Source organism: Hordeum vulgare, chromosome 7H, assembly GCF_904849725.1.
Source record: "Hordeum vulgare subsp. vulgare chromosome 7H, MorexV3_pseudomolecules_assembly, whole genome shotgun sequence".
Lineage (NCBI taxonomy): Eukaryota > Viridiplantae > Streptophyta > Magnoliopsida > Poales > Poaceae > Hordeum > Hordeum vulgare.
This window is the reverse complement of record NC_058524.1, coordinates 493124612-493142761: the sequence shown is the minus strand read 5'-3', so window position 1 is coordinate 493142761 and position 18150 is coordinate 493124612. Positions and strand designations below refer to the sequence as shown.

At 45.8% G+C, this 18150-nt stretch overlaps 2 protein-coding genes across 2 annotated transcripts; one reads left to right on the top strand and one right to left on the bottom strand.

Moving 5' to 3' along the window:
* Window positions 1-310: 310 nt before the first annotated feature.
* Window positions 311-2083, bottom strand: LOC123413305 (pentatricopeptide repeat-containing protein At1g31430-like). Its single transcript, XM_045106248.1, has one exon. It carries the CDS (start codon window positions 2081-2083, stop codon window positions 500-502), a length of 1584 nt encoding a protein of 527 aa, XP_044962183.1. The 3' UTR covers window positions 311-499.
* Window positions 2084-2127: 44 nt separating this feature from the next.
* On the top strand, window positions 2128-3996 carry LOC123413306 (aurachin C monooxygenase/isomerase). Its single transcript, XM_045106249.1, has 4 exons — window positions 2128-2460; window positions 2565-2890; window positions 3051-3261; window positions 3360-3996. Exons 1-4 carry the CDS (start codon window positions 2227-2229, stop codon window positions 3894-3896), a joined length of 1308 nt encoding a protein of 435 aa, XP_044962184.1. The 5' UTR covers window positions 2128-2226; the 3' UTR covers window positions 3897-3996.
* The last annotated feature ends 14154 nt before the right edge of the window (window positions 3997-18150 follow it).

The window sequence follows — 18150 nt, the reverse complement described above, 5'->3', positions numbered from 1 at the left end:
TGGTAACTAACCTTCATTTATTTGTTTTCAGAAATGTATATTGTTTCACTGTAGGAGTTAAATAAATAGTAATTTGACAAGTCTCGCTGAACATGTTCAAACAAATTAATAACAGCTAGAAGAGGTAGCTCGCGAACAAAACACTAGGAAGAAACTAGCTCCACTAACCTGAAACTGTGTAGTGTGGACCATACCTGCGATCGGTTCCTGGAACTAAGTAGTGATCGTTATCGATGATCAAACCAACTAACTGCAGAAGACCGTACATTTGAATACCTCAGTTCGGAAAATTTTAGTCTGGAGGTCTCTAGGAGGTGAAAAACAGGTGGAATTTTGGGCACCTTTTTAATTGTTAATGAACTGAGTGACCACAACTGAATTGATCAGAATATTTTGGTTATATCAATGTGGTCAACTCTAGGAAAAATTACTCAGACTAATTGATGTTTTAGCCATTCCTATGTTGAAGCACTAGATGTGCAAGTGCTAACTGCCATTTTCAGTATCCCTTCACCTCGATCAAGCTGCACCCTGCATTTTTCTTGACACTGGGGTGTGCCATCTTACTCCTTACTCTTACTACATCCTCCCATCGACTTGCAGTTGCATACACATTAGACATGAGCAAATTCACATCAGGAATTTGGTAGCCTTGCTTGCCTATACGTTTCGTCAGTCTTTCGCTCATCTTGACATTGCCTTGAGCCTTGCAAGCAGTGATGAGTGCACCAAACAGTGGCATAGCGTCCTTGTTAATTGGTATACTCTTGATCAACTTCTCAGCTTCATCAAGTTGACCAGCACGACCTAAAAGATTGACAAGGCAACTATAATGTTCAACTCTTGGACGTATCCGATAAACCTCCTTCATAGCACGAAACTGTTTCCGCCCTTCATCAACCAAGCCACCATGGCAACATGCACTCAGCACCCCAATGAAGGTAACACTGTCAGGCTTGGCTTCGCTCCTCTCCATATCCTCAAACAATTCGAGGGCTCTACCTGCCTGACCATTTGTGGCCAGGCCGCAGATAATGGCAGTCCAGGCTTTAGTATCTCTGCCTTCCATTCGTTCAAAGACCTCCACCGACTTCTCTACATGCCCACACTTGGCATACATGTCAATCAACGCCGTGCCAAGAACTGCATCAAGCTTCATGTTCCTACCTTCAGCAAACTGGTGGATCAATTGACCTTGATCAAGCGCGCCAAGATTAGCACAGCATGTTAGGAGAGTGACCACAGTGAACCTGTCCGGCTCAATTTGATGCATCTGCATGTCTCGAAACAACGACAATGCCTCGATGAAGCATCCGTGTTGTGCATACGCGTTGATCATAGCAGTCCACATAATTAGATCCTTCTCTGTGCACTGGTGGAAGAGTAGTCTGGCCTTGTCCACCTGTCCGGCAAAGGCATAACCCGACACAAGTGTAGTCCAAGAAACGACGTTCCTCGACGGCATTTTCTCGAACAGGTTCACCGCCTCTTCCAAGCAACCATTCTTGACGTACATGTCCAGCAGTGCATTTGCAACTGGGAGGCTGAACCCAGTGACTCCATCCATATAGGCATGAATCTTCCTTCCTAAGCTCAGGTCACCGGCTCTGGAGCACGCGGTCAGTGCGGTCAACAACGTGACCCTATCCGGTGTGAGACGGCCCCTTTCCATCTCCTCAGCCAAAGCAACCGCTTCTGTGTTTCGGCCGCACCTGACATAGCACCTGAGCATCATATTCCACACCACCACCGCCCTCTGCGGCATTTCGTCGAACACCTTCCGCGCGGCTTCCAGACGGCCCAGCATCGTGTACATGTCCATGAGCGAGCTCGCGGTGTAGGCGTCCCACCGGAAACCGGTCTTGAGGGTCGCCGCGTGCGCCTTGCGTCCCTCGACCGATATCTGGAGGGCACCGATGGCCCTGAGCACGAATGGGTAGGTGAAGCTGTCGGCGACGAGGCCGCGCTCGCGGAGGTCATAGTAGACCGCCATGACGTCGGCGTGGCTGCTGCGCCTCGCGAGGGTCCTGATCAGCAGGTTGCACTCGCGCAGCGGCATGCCGCGGTGGCACGCCGGCGCCATCCTGGGCGTGTGGCGGCGACGCGGGACGCGTGGGCCGGCCAAGATGGAATAGTTTTTTAGCCAGGTGCCGTGTGCCGATAGCAGTGAGCGATAAGAAAGAAGCCTCGCGGAGTCGGGAGAAACGGTGGCTCTCCTTTAGTGAGATGGGTGAGCGGGTGGCCGTCGTGGTGGGAGGGAGCGTGGCGGGCCTGGCCTGCGCGCACGCGGCGGCGGGGGCGGGGTGGAAGGCGGTGGTGTTGGAGAAGGCGGCGGGGCCGGCGGCCGGAGGCGGCACGGGCGCCGGGCTCGGCTTGGATGCGCAGTCTATGGAGACCCTCGCCCGCTGGATCCCCCGGTGGGGTCTCGACGCGGCCACGCTGCCGCTCGCCGTCGACCTGGTAAGCCCGTCCGTCCTCCCCAGTAAATCGCAAAGCTTGGCTTCTTCCTTTGTTTTATTTTATTTATTGTGGGCATGGGTTGAGTGCCCCTGTTGCTGCCGCAGAACAGGGCAACGGACAGCGAGACGAAGGCGGCGCGGGCGCTGACGAGGGACGAGGGCTTCAACTTCCGCGCGGCGCACTGGGGCGAGCTGCACCGGCGGCTTCACGATGCCCTGCCGGCCGCGGTGACCGTGCGCTGGGGCCACCAGTTCCTTTCGTTCGAGGTTTGTGGCTCGGACGGCGATGGCGGCAAACGCGGCGGGGTCCTCGCGACGGCTCGCGTGCTCGGCACCGGCGAAACGGTGGAGGTCGCCGGGGATTTGCTGGTCGCGGCGGATGGCTGCACGTCCTCGATCCGCCGGCGCTTCCTCCCTGACCTCAAGCTCAGGTGAGTTACAGACCTCTTCGACACTTATGATCTGACAGTTACTTACATGTCTCACATATGAGCATTTGCATCGAACATTTCCACTAGTTGATCAGCTCGTTTTTAGGACATTGGTTCATCACGGACGACACCATTTCTTGTTTTTGCGGCCAATGTGCAGGTACTCCGGGTACTGCGCATGGCGAGGGGTGTTCGATTTCACCGGGAAGGAAAGCTCTGATATCGTCGCCGGCATCCGAAGAGCGTACCCAGAGCTCGGCAGCTGCCTGTACTTCGATCTGGCCGAAAAGACTCACGCCGTGCTCTACGAGTTGCCAGGGAATAGGCTCAACTGGCTATGGTACATCAACGGCCCAGAGCCAGAGCTCACGGTAATGGCGATCGCTTGTCTGCTTCTCCAGTTGCGAACCACTGATGATGTGTTTCTCTGACGGGCTGAGCGATCGGTCGGGGTGTGGCTAATCAACAGGGGAGCTCCGTGACGATGAAGGTGAGCGACGCCACGCTGGCAGGGATGCAGGACGACGCCGAGCGCGTCTGGTCGCCGGAGCTGGCGCGGCTGATCAGGGAAACGGCAGAACCGTTCGTGAACGTGATCTACGACGCGGACCCGCTGCCGCGGCTGTCGTGGGCGGGCGGCAGCGTGGCGCTGGTCGGCGACGCTGCGCACCCGACCACCCCGCACGGGCTGCGGAGCACCAACATGTCCGTCCACGACGCCCGCGTGCTCGGGGAGTGCCTCGGGAGGTGGGGGGACACGCCGCCGCCGCGCGCTCTGGCCGAGTACGAGGCCGCGCGGCTGCCGGTCGTGGCGGCGCAGGTGCTGCACGCCCGCAGGCTTGGGCGGCTGAAACAGGGCCTGCCGGTGGAGGATGGTGACGCGGGGGCTTTCGACGGGAGGGCGGCGACGGCGGAGGAGGCCTTGCAGCTGCGGCAGAGGGGCATGCCGTATTTTGGCGGCGCGCCAACTGTAGACGACGGTAGTTTTGTGAATTGCGAATTGTGATGCTGGACTGCTGGTGAACGGACATAAATCTGTATCCCATTTGTGTATTTTCATCGTACCAAGTTACAGATGACAAGTTTAAGAGGCTGTTTGTGACTAATTTTGAATGTGACAAGCCACAAAAGTATAGGCCACACACAAAGTGTGGCTAAAAAATGGAAAAAGTTCATTTTAAACCCTGAATTCATAAAGGTTCGGCGAATCAAACCCTCAAGTCTAAATTCATGTCGTTTACACCCTAAAGTATATGACAAGCCACAAAAGTATATGATCTGCATCTTTGGAACTTTGGACTTGCCGGGGAGGTCGGATGCAGTGAGAATCAAGGGAAGGTCGGGAAGGGGGAGGGGGGGGGGGGGGTAATGGGGAGGGAAAAGTGAACGCATAGTTTTTCATTAGGGGATCGTGGAAAAAATTGCCGCCCATCTTTGCTGTTAGTTGCCGCACGGTTATAGAAGTTCTTGCCACCAAGTGCATAAAAATAATACTTGCCATGTAATTACAGTGAAAATTGCCGTCAATACTTCATGTGAGTTGCCATGACACTCTACCAATGCTGGTCATCCACAAAATTATGTATGTATGCAGAAGGTTGCATTGTCAAAAGATGGATGACTTTACTGTTTTAATTGCCATTCTATGCTAGGGATGCATGCCATGTCTCTTTTAGTTAAACGAGATTGATCATTCTACAAGAGTTAAAAACATGGGATTGATCATTCATACCATGATTGCCATGTCTCTTTTAGATAAACGACCTCTGTTTTATATGGCAACAAAGGTTGTCATGTCTCTTTTAGTTGAACTAACAAAAGAGTATGGGATCAATAATGCATACTCATGCATACCGTGGTTGATTATTCTATAGAAGTTGAAAAACATGGGAAGAAGCAAATGGATCCCGGAGATGGGTCTAATCCTTGGTTTTTCGGACAGCCACAAGCTCCCCCTTGGAATGCGCTAGGATACAATGAACTCATTTGAGCAGGTCCATTGCTACCATCATTACAACAATACACAAACAAGAGTAGGATACACGAAGACAAAAAGTCCAATTTGCCATGTTTGTAGAAATAAGATGGCATATGTTTTATGTTTATGTTGACATGTTTGCAGGGTCTTACGATACAACCACACCGTTGGGAGTCCCGTGGCAAGTTGCACCACAAGGAGCTACCGATACTACACATGCAGGAGACCAACTACAAGGAGCACATACGGCAAATCAAGGTATTGTGTATAGGAAAATCATGCGAATAAAGTAATGTGACAATAAGAAGCAGGACAACAAAAATCTGAAATCAACAAACAGTAAAAAGAGCAACATAGACAATGAGCTATCAAACTTACAATTTTTCGTAACGCATGAACGCCATGTAGCGCGTGGCAACAACTGGCAATGGTAGACCCACCATCAACATCTTACGCATGCAAGGCATAAAAAAATTGCTCACACGCACAATGTATCAAAGGAAACTAAGAAAGCATGTAGCAATTACCATGGGTTGACAAATGAAATAACTTAAATTTGCATCGAAAACTAGTATCGCAATTACAAAATATGTAGTTCTAGTTTAGCATTTTGTGATCAACTACACTTCCCATGCATGGTCAATTGCATTTTCCATCTATGGACAACTGCAGTTGCTATCTTGGTTGAATCACAATTGTCAAGACTGTCCACCGGCAGTTGCCATGCTTGGTCAACTTCAATTGACATGATTTATTAGTTGCGCTTCCATGTCTTAATAGCTGTGATGGACATATGTGGTCAACTACAGTTGCCATGCCTAGTCAACTACAGTTGCCATAATTTATAAGATGCATTTTCCATATGTGAACAACTAAGTTGCCACGCCTTAATTTAGTACATCACCCATGCATGGTCAACTTCAGTTGCCATATAGATCATAAAAAGTTGCCACTCAAAAATATTGATTACATACGTACTTGATAAAAAATACAGGAGTTTTGACTACATTCAACCGCGTCCCACCTACATCTGCTACGGGCACCTCGCAGCACACAGAGGGATCCCTCCACGAGTCGGTCAGCTAGCCTATCACCAACAATGCAGAGTCAGTGTCAGAACTTGCCATCGTTGCAGCAACGATGACAAACACACATGTGCTCACTATCACAAGCAACGTACAAATAGAAGAAACATCCACCAATACATAAGTGAATGAGGAAATTGATGACGAAATGATGAGGAAGAAGAAGAGGGTCCGTCAGAATTCATGCCAACTCAACCACCTTACCTTGGACAGAGATTTAGTTTATTTGAAGATGCCAAGAAATACTATCGGAGTTACACGTTGTTCCATGGCTTCGTGTGAACACAGAGTACCATAGGAAACTAGAAAAAACTAGAGAGTACATCACAGGTGAGCTGAGATGCTACAAGGCACGAAAGAACAAGAAAGTTAAAGGTGTTGTGCCAGTCGTCCGAGAACGGAGAAGAGGTATCATTCTCAAGACACAATGCACTGCCAGAATGAGGCTAAATGTAAATGGATCTTGGTGACATAGAGTTTATCGACGAACACAACCACGATATGGTCAAGAAGTTTGACCTGGTAAAAATTTCTGAGCGCCCAACGAGGATTCAGTTCCCACGAGAAGAAATTATAAAATTGATGTATGATTGTAGTGTCAATACTTCAAGAATTGTCCATATATTGTCCCTCATCCACAGCAAAAATGGGAAACCGGGTAGCATGCCCTACCTACCAGCAGACATCACAAACCTAAAGGCTAAGTACCACAGAGAAAGCAAGTTAGCTGACATAGACGACACCATTGCCTACTTCGAAGGGAAAGCAAAAGAAGATCATGATTTTTCTACAGAATAAGACTCGACGATGAGGACCGTATCAGAAACATGTACTTGGTCGATGGTGTAGCAAGGAGAGCCTATAAGCATTTTCGTGACTGCATTTATTTTGACGCAACATATCTCACAAATATGTACAAGATGACACGTGCTCCATTTTTAGGCATAAATAACCACAACCAGTCCTTGCAGTTCGGTTGCGGCCTTGTGCCGAATGAAGATATCGATGTCTACACGTGGTTGTTTAAGACCTTCTTAGAGTGCATGAATGGACTTGCTCCAATGAACATAATAATAGACCACGACTTTAGCATGTGTGGAGGCATAAATGATGTATTCCCCATGGCACTGCACATGCACTGCATGTGGCATATTATAAGGAAGGTAGAAGAGACTCTGGGGCCATTATTTGTTAACCGTCAAGATCTACATAAGGCATTTGAGTTGTGCGTGGACCAAATCTGGATAGTGGAAGAGTTTGAACGGAGATAGATGACTATGATTGAAAAATACCAAGTTCAGGACAATGAGACCCTTCAAAACCTGTGGGAAAAACGAATGTACTAGGTGCCAGCCTACTTTATGCAGTGCTTCTATCCATTTATGCAAACTACACAACGCAGTGAGGGTTTCAATGATGTTTTGAAGCGTTACACGATCCTTGTCAACACATTGCTATAGTTTGCCAAGCAACATACAACTTTGCAGCAGAAAATACTGGGTGCGGAGCTGTAGAAAGAAGCAAACACGACACTTAAGCAGCCTAAATTGTTCACATACTTACCAATGGAGAGGCAGTTGAGCAAAATATACACCAACAAAATCTTTTTCAAGTAAGTGTATGCTCGTATGGGCTTATTTGACGTGTATGGCAGAATGCATTCACCATCATCCTTATTAAAAAAATGGGTATGAAAAAGCAAGAACCATGGTGCATGCTATGTGTTGCAAAAGTAACAAACAAATAACAAATATATTTGCCATGGGTAATGGAATGAAGTTTCCATGTAGAATGAACTATATAGTTGCCGTGTGTTTTGCAAATGTGATCGCCATCTTGAATGTAATGTAGTTTCCATGTGAAATTTAGTGTAATTGCCATGTAGAATCCAAGGTAGTTTTCATATAGGATGAACATATGTTTGCCATGGGAAAAGTAGATGCAGTTGCCATATTAAAACAACCATAATTGACATGTGTATTACACTTTGTTTGCCATCTTGAATGCACTATAAGTGCAATGTTTTCCCTGCTAGATTCACATGTGCAGAAGATGCAAGAAAACATAATGATTACCGTGTGTGTCACACTTTGATTGCCATATGAAATGAACTATAGTTGCCATGTCGGAACAATCAAACATGCCATGTGTAGTATGCTTTGTTTGTCATGTTCAATTTAGTATGGTTGGTATTTGTGGCCTACTATAAAACAATCAAATACTACTAGAAAGAAATGAGAAATTAATGAGCACAAAACAAGGAGGTTAGGAAGAAATAAAGCGGTCCTCCTCATATGCCGCTTATCATATTGACGAATGGACATTTGAGGTGTGTAATCAGAGGGACATGTCCAATTCAGTACCCGAAGATCCGTACAAATGAAGAAACTACTTTGTGAAGGCCAACATAAATGATGGTGAGTACTATTGTGAATGCAGCAAGTATTAACGGGACGAGATTGTGTGCTGCCACATACTCAAAATTATAGATGTGCACACGGTAAAGCATTTCCCCCTCCATTTCATATGCCTACGATGGACTTGGGATGCTGACGAGGCGTTAGGGCCAAAAACATCGAATATGGTCTTGGCTGTGCATGAGGACAGACCGGAGGTTACCATGGACTCCGTGAGACACATGGTCTTGACTAAGAACTATGCTAAAATAATAGACGACGCATGCAAGAGCGATAAGAGTCAAGGGTAGGAGACAAACACAGAAAGAGCCTCAAAAGAGAGCTCGATGAGATCAAAAAAGGAAGGTCGAGGAGGCCTTACACAAATTCCCACGCAGTTCTAGTGCACCTACATCCATGGGGCGATCATTGATGTCTACTACACAACTTGTTCTTATAGATTCGTGTTTGGCCTCCAAGCATGGAGTTTTGTAGGACAGTAGCAAATTTCCCTCAACTTTATGACCTAAGATTTATCAATCCGTGGGAGGCGTAGGATGAAGATGGTCTCTCTCAAACAACTCTACAACCAAATAATAAAAAGTCTCTTGTGTCCCCAACACGCCAAATACAATGGTAAATTGTATAGGTGCACTAGTTCGGCGAAGTGATGGTGATACAAGTGTAGTAATTATAATAGGTATTGATTTTTGTAATCTGAAAATATAAAAACAACAAGGTAGAAAGTAACAAACGTGAGTATAAACGGTATTGCAATGCTTGGAAATGAGGCCTAGGGTCTGTACTTTCGCTAGTGCAATCTCTGAACAATACTAACATAGTTAGACCATATAAAAATCCCTCAACGTGCGATAAAGAATCACTCCAAAGTTCCTATCTAGCGGAGAACATAAGAAGAAATTGTTTGTAGGGTACGAAACCACCACAAAGTTATTCTTTCAATCAATCTCTCCAAGAGTTCGTACTAAGATAACAAGTTATCCTTTTCGATCGATCTATCAAGAGTTCATGACACCATAACAAATTCAGATTCATAATACTCAATCCAACACAAAGAACTTCAAGGAGCACACCAAAATTTCTATCGGAGAACATAGTATGAAAACGTGCAATCAACCCCTATGCCTAGATTACCCCATTGTCACCTCGGGAATCCGCAAGTTGATGCCACGACATATATCAAGTGAATCACTTGAATACCCCAATGTCACTACGTGTATCCGCATGCAAGACATATATTACATTGTCTCAAACCTAAATATTCGATCCAATCACAACGAGATCTAAAAGTGAAAGATTCAATTCATCACAACAATAGCATGGGACAAACACCATATGATCCAACTATATTAACAAGGCCCGTGATATATCAAGTTCTTGACTTCTCAAGAACACGAGAGAGAGAGAGAGAGAGATTAAACACATAGCTACTGGTACAAACCCTCAGCCCCGAGGGTGGACTACTCCCTCCTCATGATGGTGGCCACCGTGATGATGAAGATGGCCACTAGAGATGATTTTCCCTCTCCGGTAGGGTACTGGAACATCTCAAGATTGGTTTTTCGTGGCTACAGAGGCCTGCGGCGGCGGAACTTCTCGTATATGGTTATTTCTAGAGGTTTCTACTTTTATATAATTTTTGGGCGTTGGAATCACGCCAAGATGGGCCACGAGGTGCCCTCTAGACATCAGCCCAATAGAGGGGGGGGGGGCTGGCGCGGCCTGCTGTCTAGTGGGCAGCAGCCCCCTTCTGGTGGTTCTTTGCTCCGGTACTTCTCTTTTCCTCCAAAAAAACCGTCAAAAAGTTTCGTCCAATTCCGAGAACTTTTATTTCTGCACAAAAAACACAACACCACGGTAATTCTGCTGAAAATAGTGCGACTACGCGTTAGTTTTAAATAAATCATACAAAGTGCTGAAAAATCATATAAAAATATTGTAAACATAGACAAACATGACATGAATACTTCATAAATTATCGATACGTTGAAGACGTATCAATCATCTGGAAACTCAGAAGTAGGGTTTGGAGCATGAAACACACAAACGCAGGTCAGGAACCCGCCGCGCTCCTTCACGAAAGAGCGTCAAAAAGAGGTGAGATACAAGGGTTAGGTATTCAAGCAAACCACAAGAAATCAAGCAAAGGAGGTGGCATCCCGTAGGCAACTTTGGGGGATGCTAGATTTGCGGTTAGTGACTATTTTGCGACAGGGATGATGATGGGTTAGAAAATGTCAACAATACTGGTGTTGGATTTCAGAAAATAAAAAATGACATGTATCTACTACTAAAACTACCATGGGATAGCTACTCCATTTGTAGTGCATGCATTCTTGAATTTTTTTACCATATAGCTACTATCTCCCATGTGAGTGCTATTGTACTGGCCACGTACGAATCGTTGGAAAAAATAACTGACAGCTGTGTACCGCTGAAATTGTCGTGGGAGAGGAACCACATTTGCAAATGTATGAAGTAATATACTTGATGTGTTAAGTGCGCAATAATTAAAACACGGTCATATTTAGAAATGGAATGTGGTCAGTTGCAAGTTTGCCAAGTTTTCAAAAGTGTTGCAGTTGCCATGTGGACTGTACATCACTGTATTTGCCGAATTCAAGTAGGTAAACCTGCCATGTGTGTTTGACCTATAATTTCCATGTGTCGTGCATTATAAACGTCATGTGATATAAACTACAATTGCCATGTACAGTTTTCCGGTAGAAAATCGCACGACGCACCAACTCGAGACTACAAGGTACTTGCCATACTAGCAAAAGGACCCATGCGTTGCAACGGGAGAAAGAAATACCACACGGCACACGCTCTTAATTTATAAAAAATGTCTATAATTTGAGAATTTATAGTTACAATACAAATAAAGATGGTCTTATCGTACAAAAATGCAGTTCAAAATTTCACAGGTCTTCTATTTTAACACGGCTTGCATGTAGATTTAATACGTACAAAGAATCAGTCAAGTGACCTTCACCAACGGGAGAAAGAAATACCACACGCTCTTAATTTATAAAAAATGGTCTATAATATGAGAATTTATAGTTACGACACAAATAAAGATAGTCTTATCCTACAAAAATGCAGTTCAAAATTTCACAAGTCTTCTATCTTAACACGGCTTGCATGTAGATTTAATACGTACAAAGAATCAGTCAAGTGACCTTCAGTTTCATCTCTAATCCTGATTTTGTTGACGTGTTCATCCCCAATCCGGATGAGTACCGGTATGAAAGAAAGACGAATAATGACTTATTTATTAAGATTGCACCCTAGATAGTATTTTACAAAAATGCAGTTCAAAATTTCACAGGTCTTCTATTTTAACACGGCTTGCATGCAGATTTAATACGGACAAAGAATCAGTCAAGTGACCTTCAGTTTCATCTCTAATCCTGATTTTGTTGACGCGTTCATTCCCAACCCGGATGAGTACCGGTATGAAAGAAAGACGAATAATGACTTATTTATTAAGATTGCACCCTAGATAGTATTTTTATTAAACGTTTAACAGATAAAATAATATCATATTTAAATTCTACATATTTTTCTAATCAAATTCCATGTATAATATGTTAAATTTAGAGTTACGGTTTAAAAGATATGAGTATTTAAAAAAATATTTAATATATAATACGAGTTTAATGTCATAAACAGTAAGGGCTTTTTTGTAAAATCATCTCGGTGGGTTTTCCGACGGAAGCGTTAGCTTCTTTATTATTAGGTAAAGATAAACATACGCATAACAAGAATTGCACAAAGCCCATAATCCTTTTACGTCCTCATACTTTTGAAAAATACTAGATCGACTTAGTGAGCTGTCCACAGTTTACCGAGTTCTGAAGATAAGAAGTTCAAGAATGTACACAACTTGGTTGTTAGAGTTTCGAACCAAGTGCCACGTCCAAAAAACCCATGAACAAGCTAAAAAATGGCAGAAGAATTTCAAAACCCATTACGGACTAGCGCATGAACGATACGAGCAACCATACCCTTTCAAACATTAGTACCGTGACAACACAAGAAACATAAGTAGTAGTTGTTATACCTAACAGATTTAGTTGCACACATATATTACATGATTAAAGGGGACATGCATGTTGGGAACACGGCAGAAAAAAAGTTGATTCAGTTGCACACATATATTACATGATTAAAGGGGGCACACATATATTCCATCCTCCTCGGCATCCAGGAGCTGCCGCGACGACGGGAGAAGGCTCGTGGCGGCGGGTACTCGTACCTCGGGGAGTTGCCGCCCTCGATGTGCTCGAGGACGGCATCCAATGTGCGGCCAGGGGTGCCCCACCATTGCCGACGGCCCTCGGAGATGAAGCGTCCGTGTGGGTCGACCCTGTTGGTGGCGACGAGTTGGTCGGCGTGCCGGCGTTCGAACTACGTCTCCCATAGCGTGTTGCTGTCGGGGGCGTAGCACGGGAGGTTGCGCCCGTTCTCCAGCAGCCCAGACTGAATGCGCGCAATCTCCACCCGTCATTCAACACCAGTGGGTGGCGGCTGCACCGGGATGCCGGCGGCACTCAGCCTCCAGGACCCTGACACTCGCATGTCCGATGGCGCCGGGTAGTCCGCCTCGTAGAGGAGGAAGACCTCGTCCTCGTGGAGGTGGCGGCGACCGAACCCAATGGCTGCTGCCCCATCACCGGGGTAGAGTTCGACCATTGGGGAAGAGGGGGAGGAGGCGCCGGTGGTGAAGATGGAGAGGAGAGGCGTTGGCGAAGAAGGGGAGGAGAGGCGTCGGCGAGAGAAGTGTGTGCGGCCAACAACGGGGAGAGGGCAGCTTATATAGCCGCGGGCAGGCGGGCATGGGGTGCCACGCTGTGTGAACACGTGGCAGGAACCGACGGGACGTGCATCGCCGCGCGCCTTCACTGCGCCCCCGTGAAGAATCAATGGAAGGCTGACCGACGAAGCAACCTTCACATTGATTCCCGCAGGAAACTAGGCGGCGAGAACGACGACCGCGCGCCGAGTCGCTCACTCGGTGGGCCCAGGTTTTTTTTTGTGCCAAAAAAGTTTCCGTCAGCGCCCCCGGGCGACAACCAGCGTGCTCGGTTCGGGCTGGGACCGTCGGGGCCAAATTTGGCCATAACCGGCGAAAAATGGCCTCATGGGGGCGTGACTAGGCCATTTTCGCCCACCGACAGAAAAAATTGGCCTCGTCACGGCTTGTTGGGGACGCGACTGGAGATGCTCTTAGGAGTGGATCAGGAGGGAAGGTGGAGAGAGCTAGGGTCCGTGCGGGCCGGAGTGGGGAGGAAGAAGCCAACCCATTTTTTGTTTGATTGCTACGGTTTGGTTTGGGGTGGGTGGGTGATTGGTTTCGATGTTTTTCGCAGTACAGAAGTGGTGTCAAAATAAGACGCTTTGGTGTTAGAATAAGGTCTTAAGGGATGATGTCAAAATAGACCCACCCTATATATATAAGGATCAGCTAGGAGTTTCTCTAGCATATCCGAACAAATCTTATAATAAATATTTTTAGTAGGCTCACTAGGTTGAGGAGCATAGTTTTCCACTTCTGGTTGAGGTGAAGATACCCCTAACAAGCCCATCAAAGGAATATCTTCCATAGTAACAAGCAATAGTAAATTTTAGCACGTAAGAAAAATGTTTCCTTACCAAATTTCACTTACAAAAGGCGCTTCACTCCTTGAAAACGGTGCGAGAAAAGAGTCTAGATGACCGACAAGTATAGGGTATCAATCGTAGTCCTTTTGATAAGTAAGAGTGTCGAACCCAACAAGGAGCAGAAGTAAATGACAAGAGGTTTTTACCAAGGTATTCTGTGCAAGTGCGGTAAGTAACAATGATAGATAGTTTTGTAGCAAGATAATTCGTAACAAGTAACAATAGTAACGAAGATGTAACAAGGTGGCCCAATCCTATTTATATCAAAGGACAAGCCTGGAAGTTCTCTTATGTCAAGCAAGGTGCTCTCAAGGACACATGGGAATTGGCATCTAGTCACGTTGATCATGTTGAGTTGATTCACGTTCGTTACTTTGATAATTTGATATGTGGGTGGACCGGTGCTTGGGTGCTAGATGTTCTTACTCGAACAAGCAACCCGCGTATGATTACCCCATCTCCAAAGCATCCACAACTACGAAATAAAATTTAAGAAAAATCTAACCATAGCATGAAACATGTGGATCCAAATCAGCCTCTTACAAAATAATGCATAAAGTAGGGTTTAAGCTTCTGTTACTCTAGCAACCCATCATCTACTTATTACTCCAAAATGTATTCCTTTAGGACCAAGTATGGTGAATTTGTAGGAAATATGCCCTAGAGGCAAAAATAAATTAGTTATTATTATATTTTCTTGTTCATAATAATCGTTTATTATCCATGCTAGAATTGTATTGATTGGAAACTCAAATACATGTGTGGATACATAGACAACACACTGTCCCTAGTGAGCCTCTAGTTGACTAGTTCGTCGATCAAAGATGGTCAAGGTTTCCTGACCATAGGCAAGTGTTGTCACTTGATAACGGGATCACATCATTAGGAGAATCATGTGATGGACAAGACCCAAACTATGAACGTAGCATATTGACCGTGTCGTTTTATTGCTATTGTTTCCTGCGTGTCAAGTATTTGTTCCTATGACCATGAGATCATATAACTCACTGGCACCGGAGGAATACCTTGTGTGCATCAAACGTCACAACGTAACTGGGTGACTATAAACGTGCTCTACAGGTATCTCCGAAGGTGTCCGTTGAGTTAGTATGGATCAAGACTGGGATTTGTCACTCCATGTGACGGACAGGTATCTCGGGGCCCACTCGGTAATACAACATCACACACAAGCCTTGCAAGCAATGGGACTAAGTGTAAGTCACGGGATCTTGTATTACAGAACAAGTAAAGAGACTTGTCGGTAACGAGATTGAAATAGGTATGCGGACACCGACGACAGAATCTCGGGCAAGTAACATACCGAAGGACAAAGGGAATGGCATACGGGATTATATGAATCCTTGACACTGAGGTTCAACCGATAAGATCTTCGGAGAATATGTAGGATCCAATATGGGCATCCAGGTCCCGCTATTGGATATTGACCGAGGAGTACCTCGGGGCATGTCTACATAGTTCTCGAACCCACAGGGTCTGCACACTTAAGGTTCGACGATGTTTTACTATAGTTGAGTTATATGCGTGGTTACCAAATGTTGTTCGGAGTCCCGGATGAGATCACAAACGTCACGAGGGTTTCTGGAATGGTCCGGAGACGAAGATTGATATATAGGATGACTTCATTTGGTTACCGGAAAGTTTTCGGGCATTACCGGGAATGTACCGGTTCCGGAAGTTCACCGGGAGGGGGGCAACCCTCCCGGGGGAAGCCAAAAGGACTTATGGGTGGCGCACCAGCCCTTAGTGGGCTGGTGGGACAGCCCAATAAGGCCTATGCGCCATAAGAGAAAAACCAAAGAATGAAAAAAAGAAAAGGTGGGAAGGAAGAGAAGGACTCCACTTTCCAATCCTATTTTGGGTAGGATTGGAGTAGGAGTCCTACTCTCCCTCTTGGCCGGCGCACCTTGAGGACTTGATCCTCAAGGAAAGTCTCCTCCCCCTCCCTCCTGTATATACTGGTGATTTAGGGCTCATTTGAGACAACTTTTGCCACGTGCAACTCAGATCTAGACACTATAGTTTTACCTCTAGATCGTATTTCCGCGGAGCTCGGGCGGAGCCCTGCAGGAGTAGATCCTTCACCACCACCGGAGCATCATCACGCTTCCGGATAACTCATCTACTTCTCCGTCTTGCTTGCTGGATCAAGAAGGCCGAGATCATCGTCGAGCTGTATGTGTGTTGAACGCGGAGGTGCCGTCCGTTCGGCACTAGATCGGAACGGATCGTGAGACGGATCGCAAGACGGTTCATGCAACGGATCGCGGGACGGTTTGTGGGACGGATCGCAGGACGGTTCGTGGGAGGGTTTGCGGGGCGGATCAAGGGACGTGAGGACGTTCCACTACATCAAGTGCGTTTCTTAACGCTTCCTGCTTTGCGATCTACAAGGGTACGTAGATCCTAATCTCCTCTCGTAGATGGACGTCACCATGATAGGTCTTCGTGCACGTAGGAAATTTTTTGTTTCCCATGCAACATTCCCCAACAGTGGCATCACGAGCTAGGTTCATGCATAGATGTAATCTCGAGTAGAACACAAAGGGTTTTGTGTGGACGATGATGTTCGATTTGCTGCCCTCCTTAGTATTTTCTCGATTCGGCGGTATTGTTGGATTGAAGCGGCCCGGACCGACATTATTCGTATGCTTACGAAAGACTAGTTTCATCGCTTGACATGCAACCTCGTTGCATAAAGTGTACTGGAGGGTGTCGGTTTCTTCAACTTTAGTTGAATTGGTTTTGACCGAGGCGGTCCTTGGAGAGGTTAAATAGCAATTTGCACATCTCCGTTGTGGTTTTTGCGTAAGTATGATGCGATCTACTAGATACCCATAGCAGCCACGTAAAACATGCAACAACAAATTAGAGGACGTCTAACTTATTTTTGCAGCGTATGCTTGTGATATGATATGGCCAATGACGTGATATGATATATTGGATGTATGAGATGATCATGTTGTAGTAGTTAATATCGACTTGCACGTCGATGGTACGACAACTGGCAGGAGCCATAGGGTTGTCTTTAAACTAACGTTTGTGTTTGCAGATGCGTTTACTATATTGCTAGGACGTAGCTTTAGTAGTAATAGCATAAGTAGCACGACAACCCCGATGGCGACACGTTGATGGAGATCATGGTGTGGCGCCGGTGACAAGAAGATTGTGTCAGGTGCTTTGGTGATGGAGATCAAGAAGCACATGATGACGGCCATATGATGTCACTTATGAATTGCATGTGATGTTAATCCTTTTATGCACCTTATTTTTCTTAGAACGATGGTAGCATTATGAGGTGATTTCTCACTAAAATTTCAAGATGAAATTGTGTTCTCCCTGAGTGTGCACCGTTGCGACAGTTCGTCGTTTCGAGACACCATGTGATGATCGGGTGTGATAGACTCAACGTTCACATACAACGGGTGCAAAACGGTTGCACACGCAGAACACTCGGGTTAAACTTGACGAGCCTAGCATGTGCAGACATGGCCTCGGAACACAAGAGACCGAAAGGTCGAGCATGAATTGTATAGTTGATATGATTAGCATAGAGATGCTTACCACTGAAACTATTCTCGACTCGCGTGATGATCGGACTTGAGATAGTGGATTTGGATCATGTACCACTCAAATGACTAGAGAGATGTACTTTTTGAGTGGGAGTTCTTAAGTAATATGATTAATTGAACTAATTATCATGAACATAGTCTAATGGTCTTTGCGAATTACGATGTAGCTTGCGCTATAGCTCTACTGTTTTTATGTTCCTAGAGAAAATTTAGTTGAAAGTTGATAGTAACAACTTTGTGGACTGAGTCCGTAAAACCGAGGATTGTCCTCATTGCTGCATAGAAGGCTTATGTCCTTAATGCACCACTCAGTGTGCTGCACCTTGAGCGTCGTCTGTGGATGTTGCGAACATCCGTCATACACATTTTTGATGACTACGTGATAGTTCAGTGCATAATACTTAATGGCTTAGAAGCAAGGCGCCAATGACGTTTTGAAAACGTCGCGGAACATAAGAGATGTTCTAAGAGATGAAATTGAGGTTTCATGCTCGTGCCCTTGTTGAGAGGTATAAGACCTCTG

What these genes read in the sequence shown, in the direction of transcription:
- LOC123413306 (XM_045106249.1), top strand. Translation starts at nt 2,227, where the DNA reads ATGGGTGAGCGGGTGGCCGTCGTGGTGGGAGGGAGCGTGGCGGGCCTG. An exon ending in TGCCGCTCGCCGTCGACCTG is followed by an intron (nt 2,461 to 2,564) that starts GTAAGCCCGTCC and finishes TTGCTGCCGCAG; the next exon opens with AACAGGGCAACGGACAGCGA. An exon ending in CTCCCTGACCTCAAGCTCAG is followed by an intron (nt 2,891 to 3,050) that starts GTGAGTTACAGA and finishes GCCAATGTGCAG; the next exon opens with GTACTCCGGGTACTGCGCAT.
- LOC123413305 (XM_045106248.1), bottom strand. Translation starts at nt 2,083, where the DNA reads ATGGCGCCGGCGTGCCACCGCGGCATGCCGCTGCGCGAGTGCAACCTG.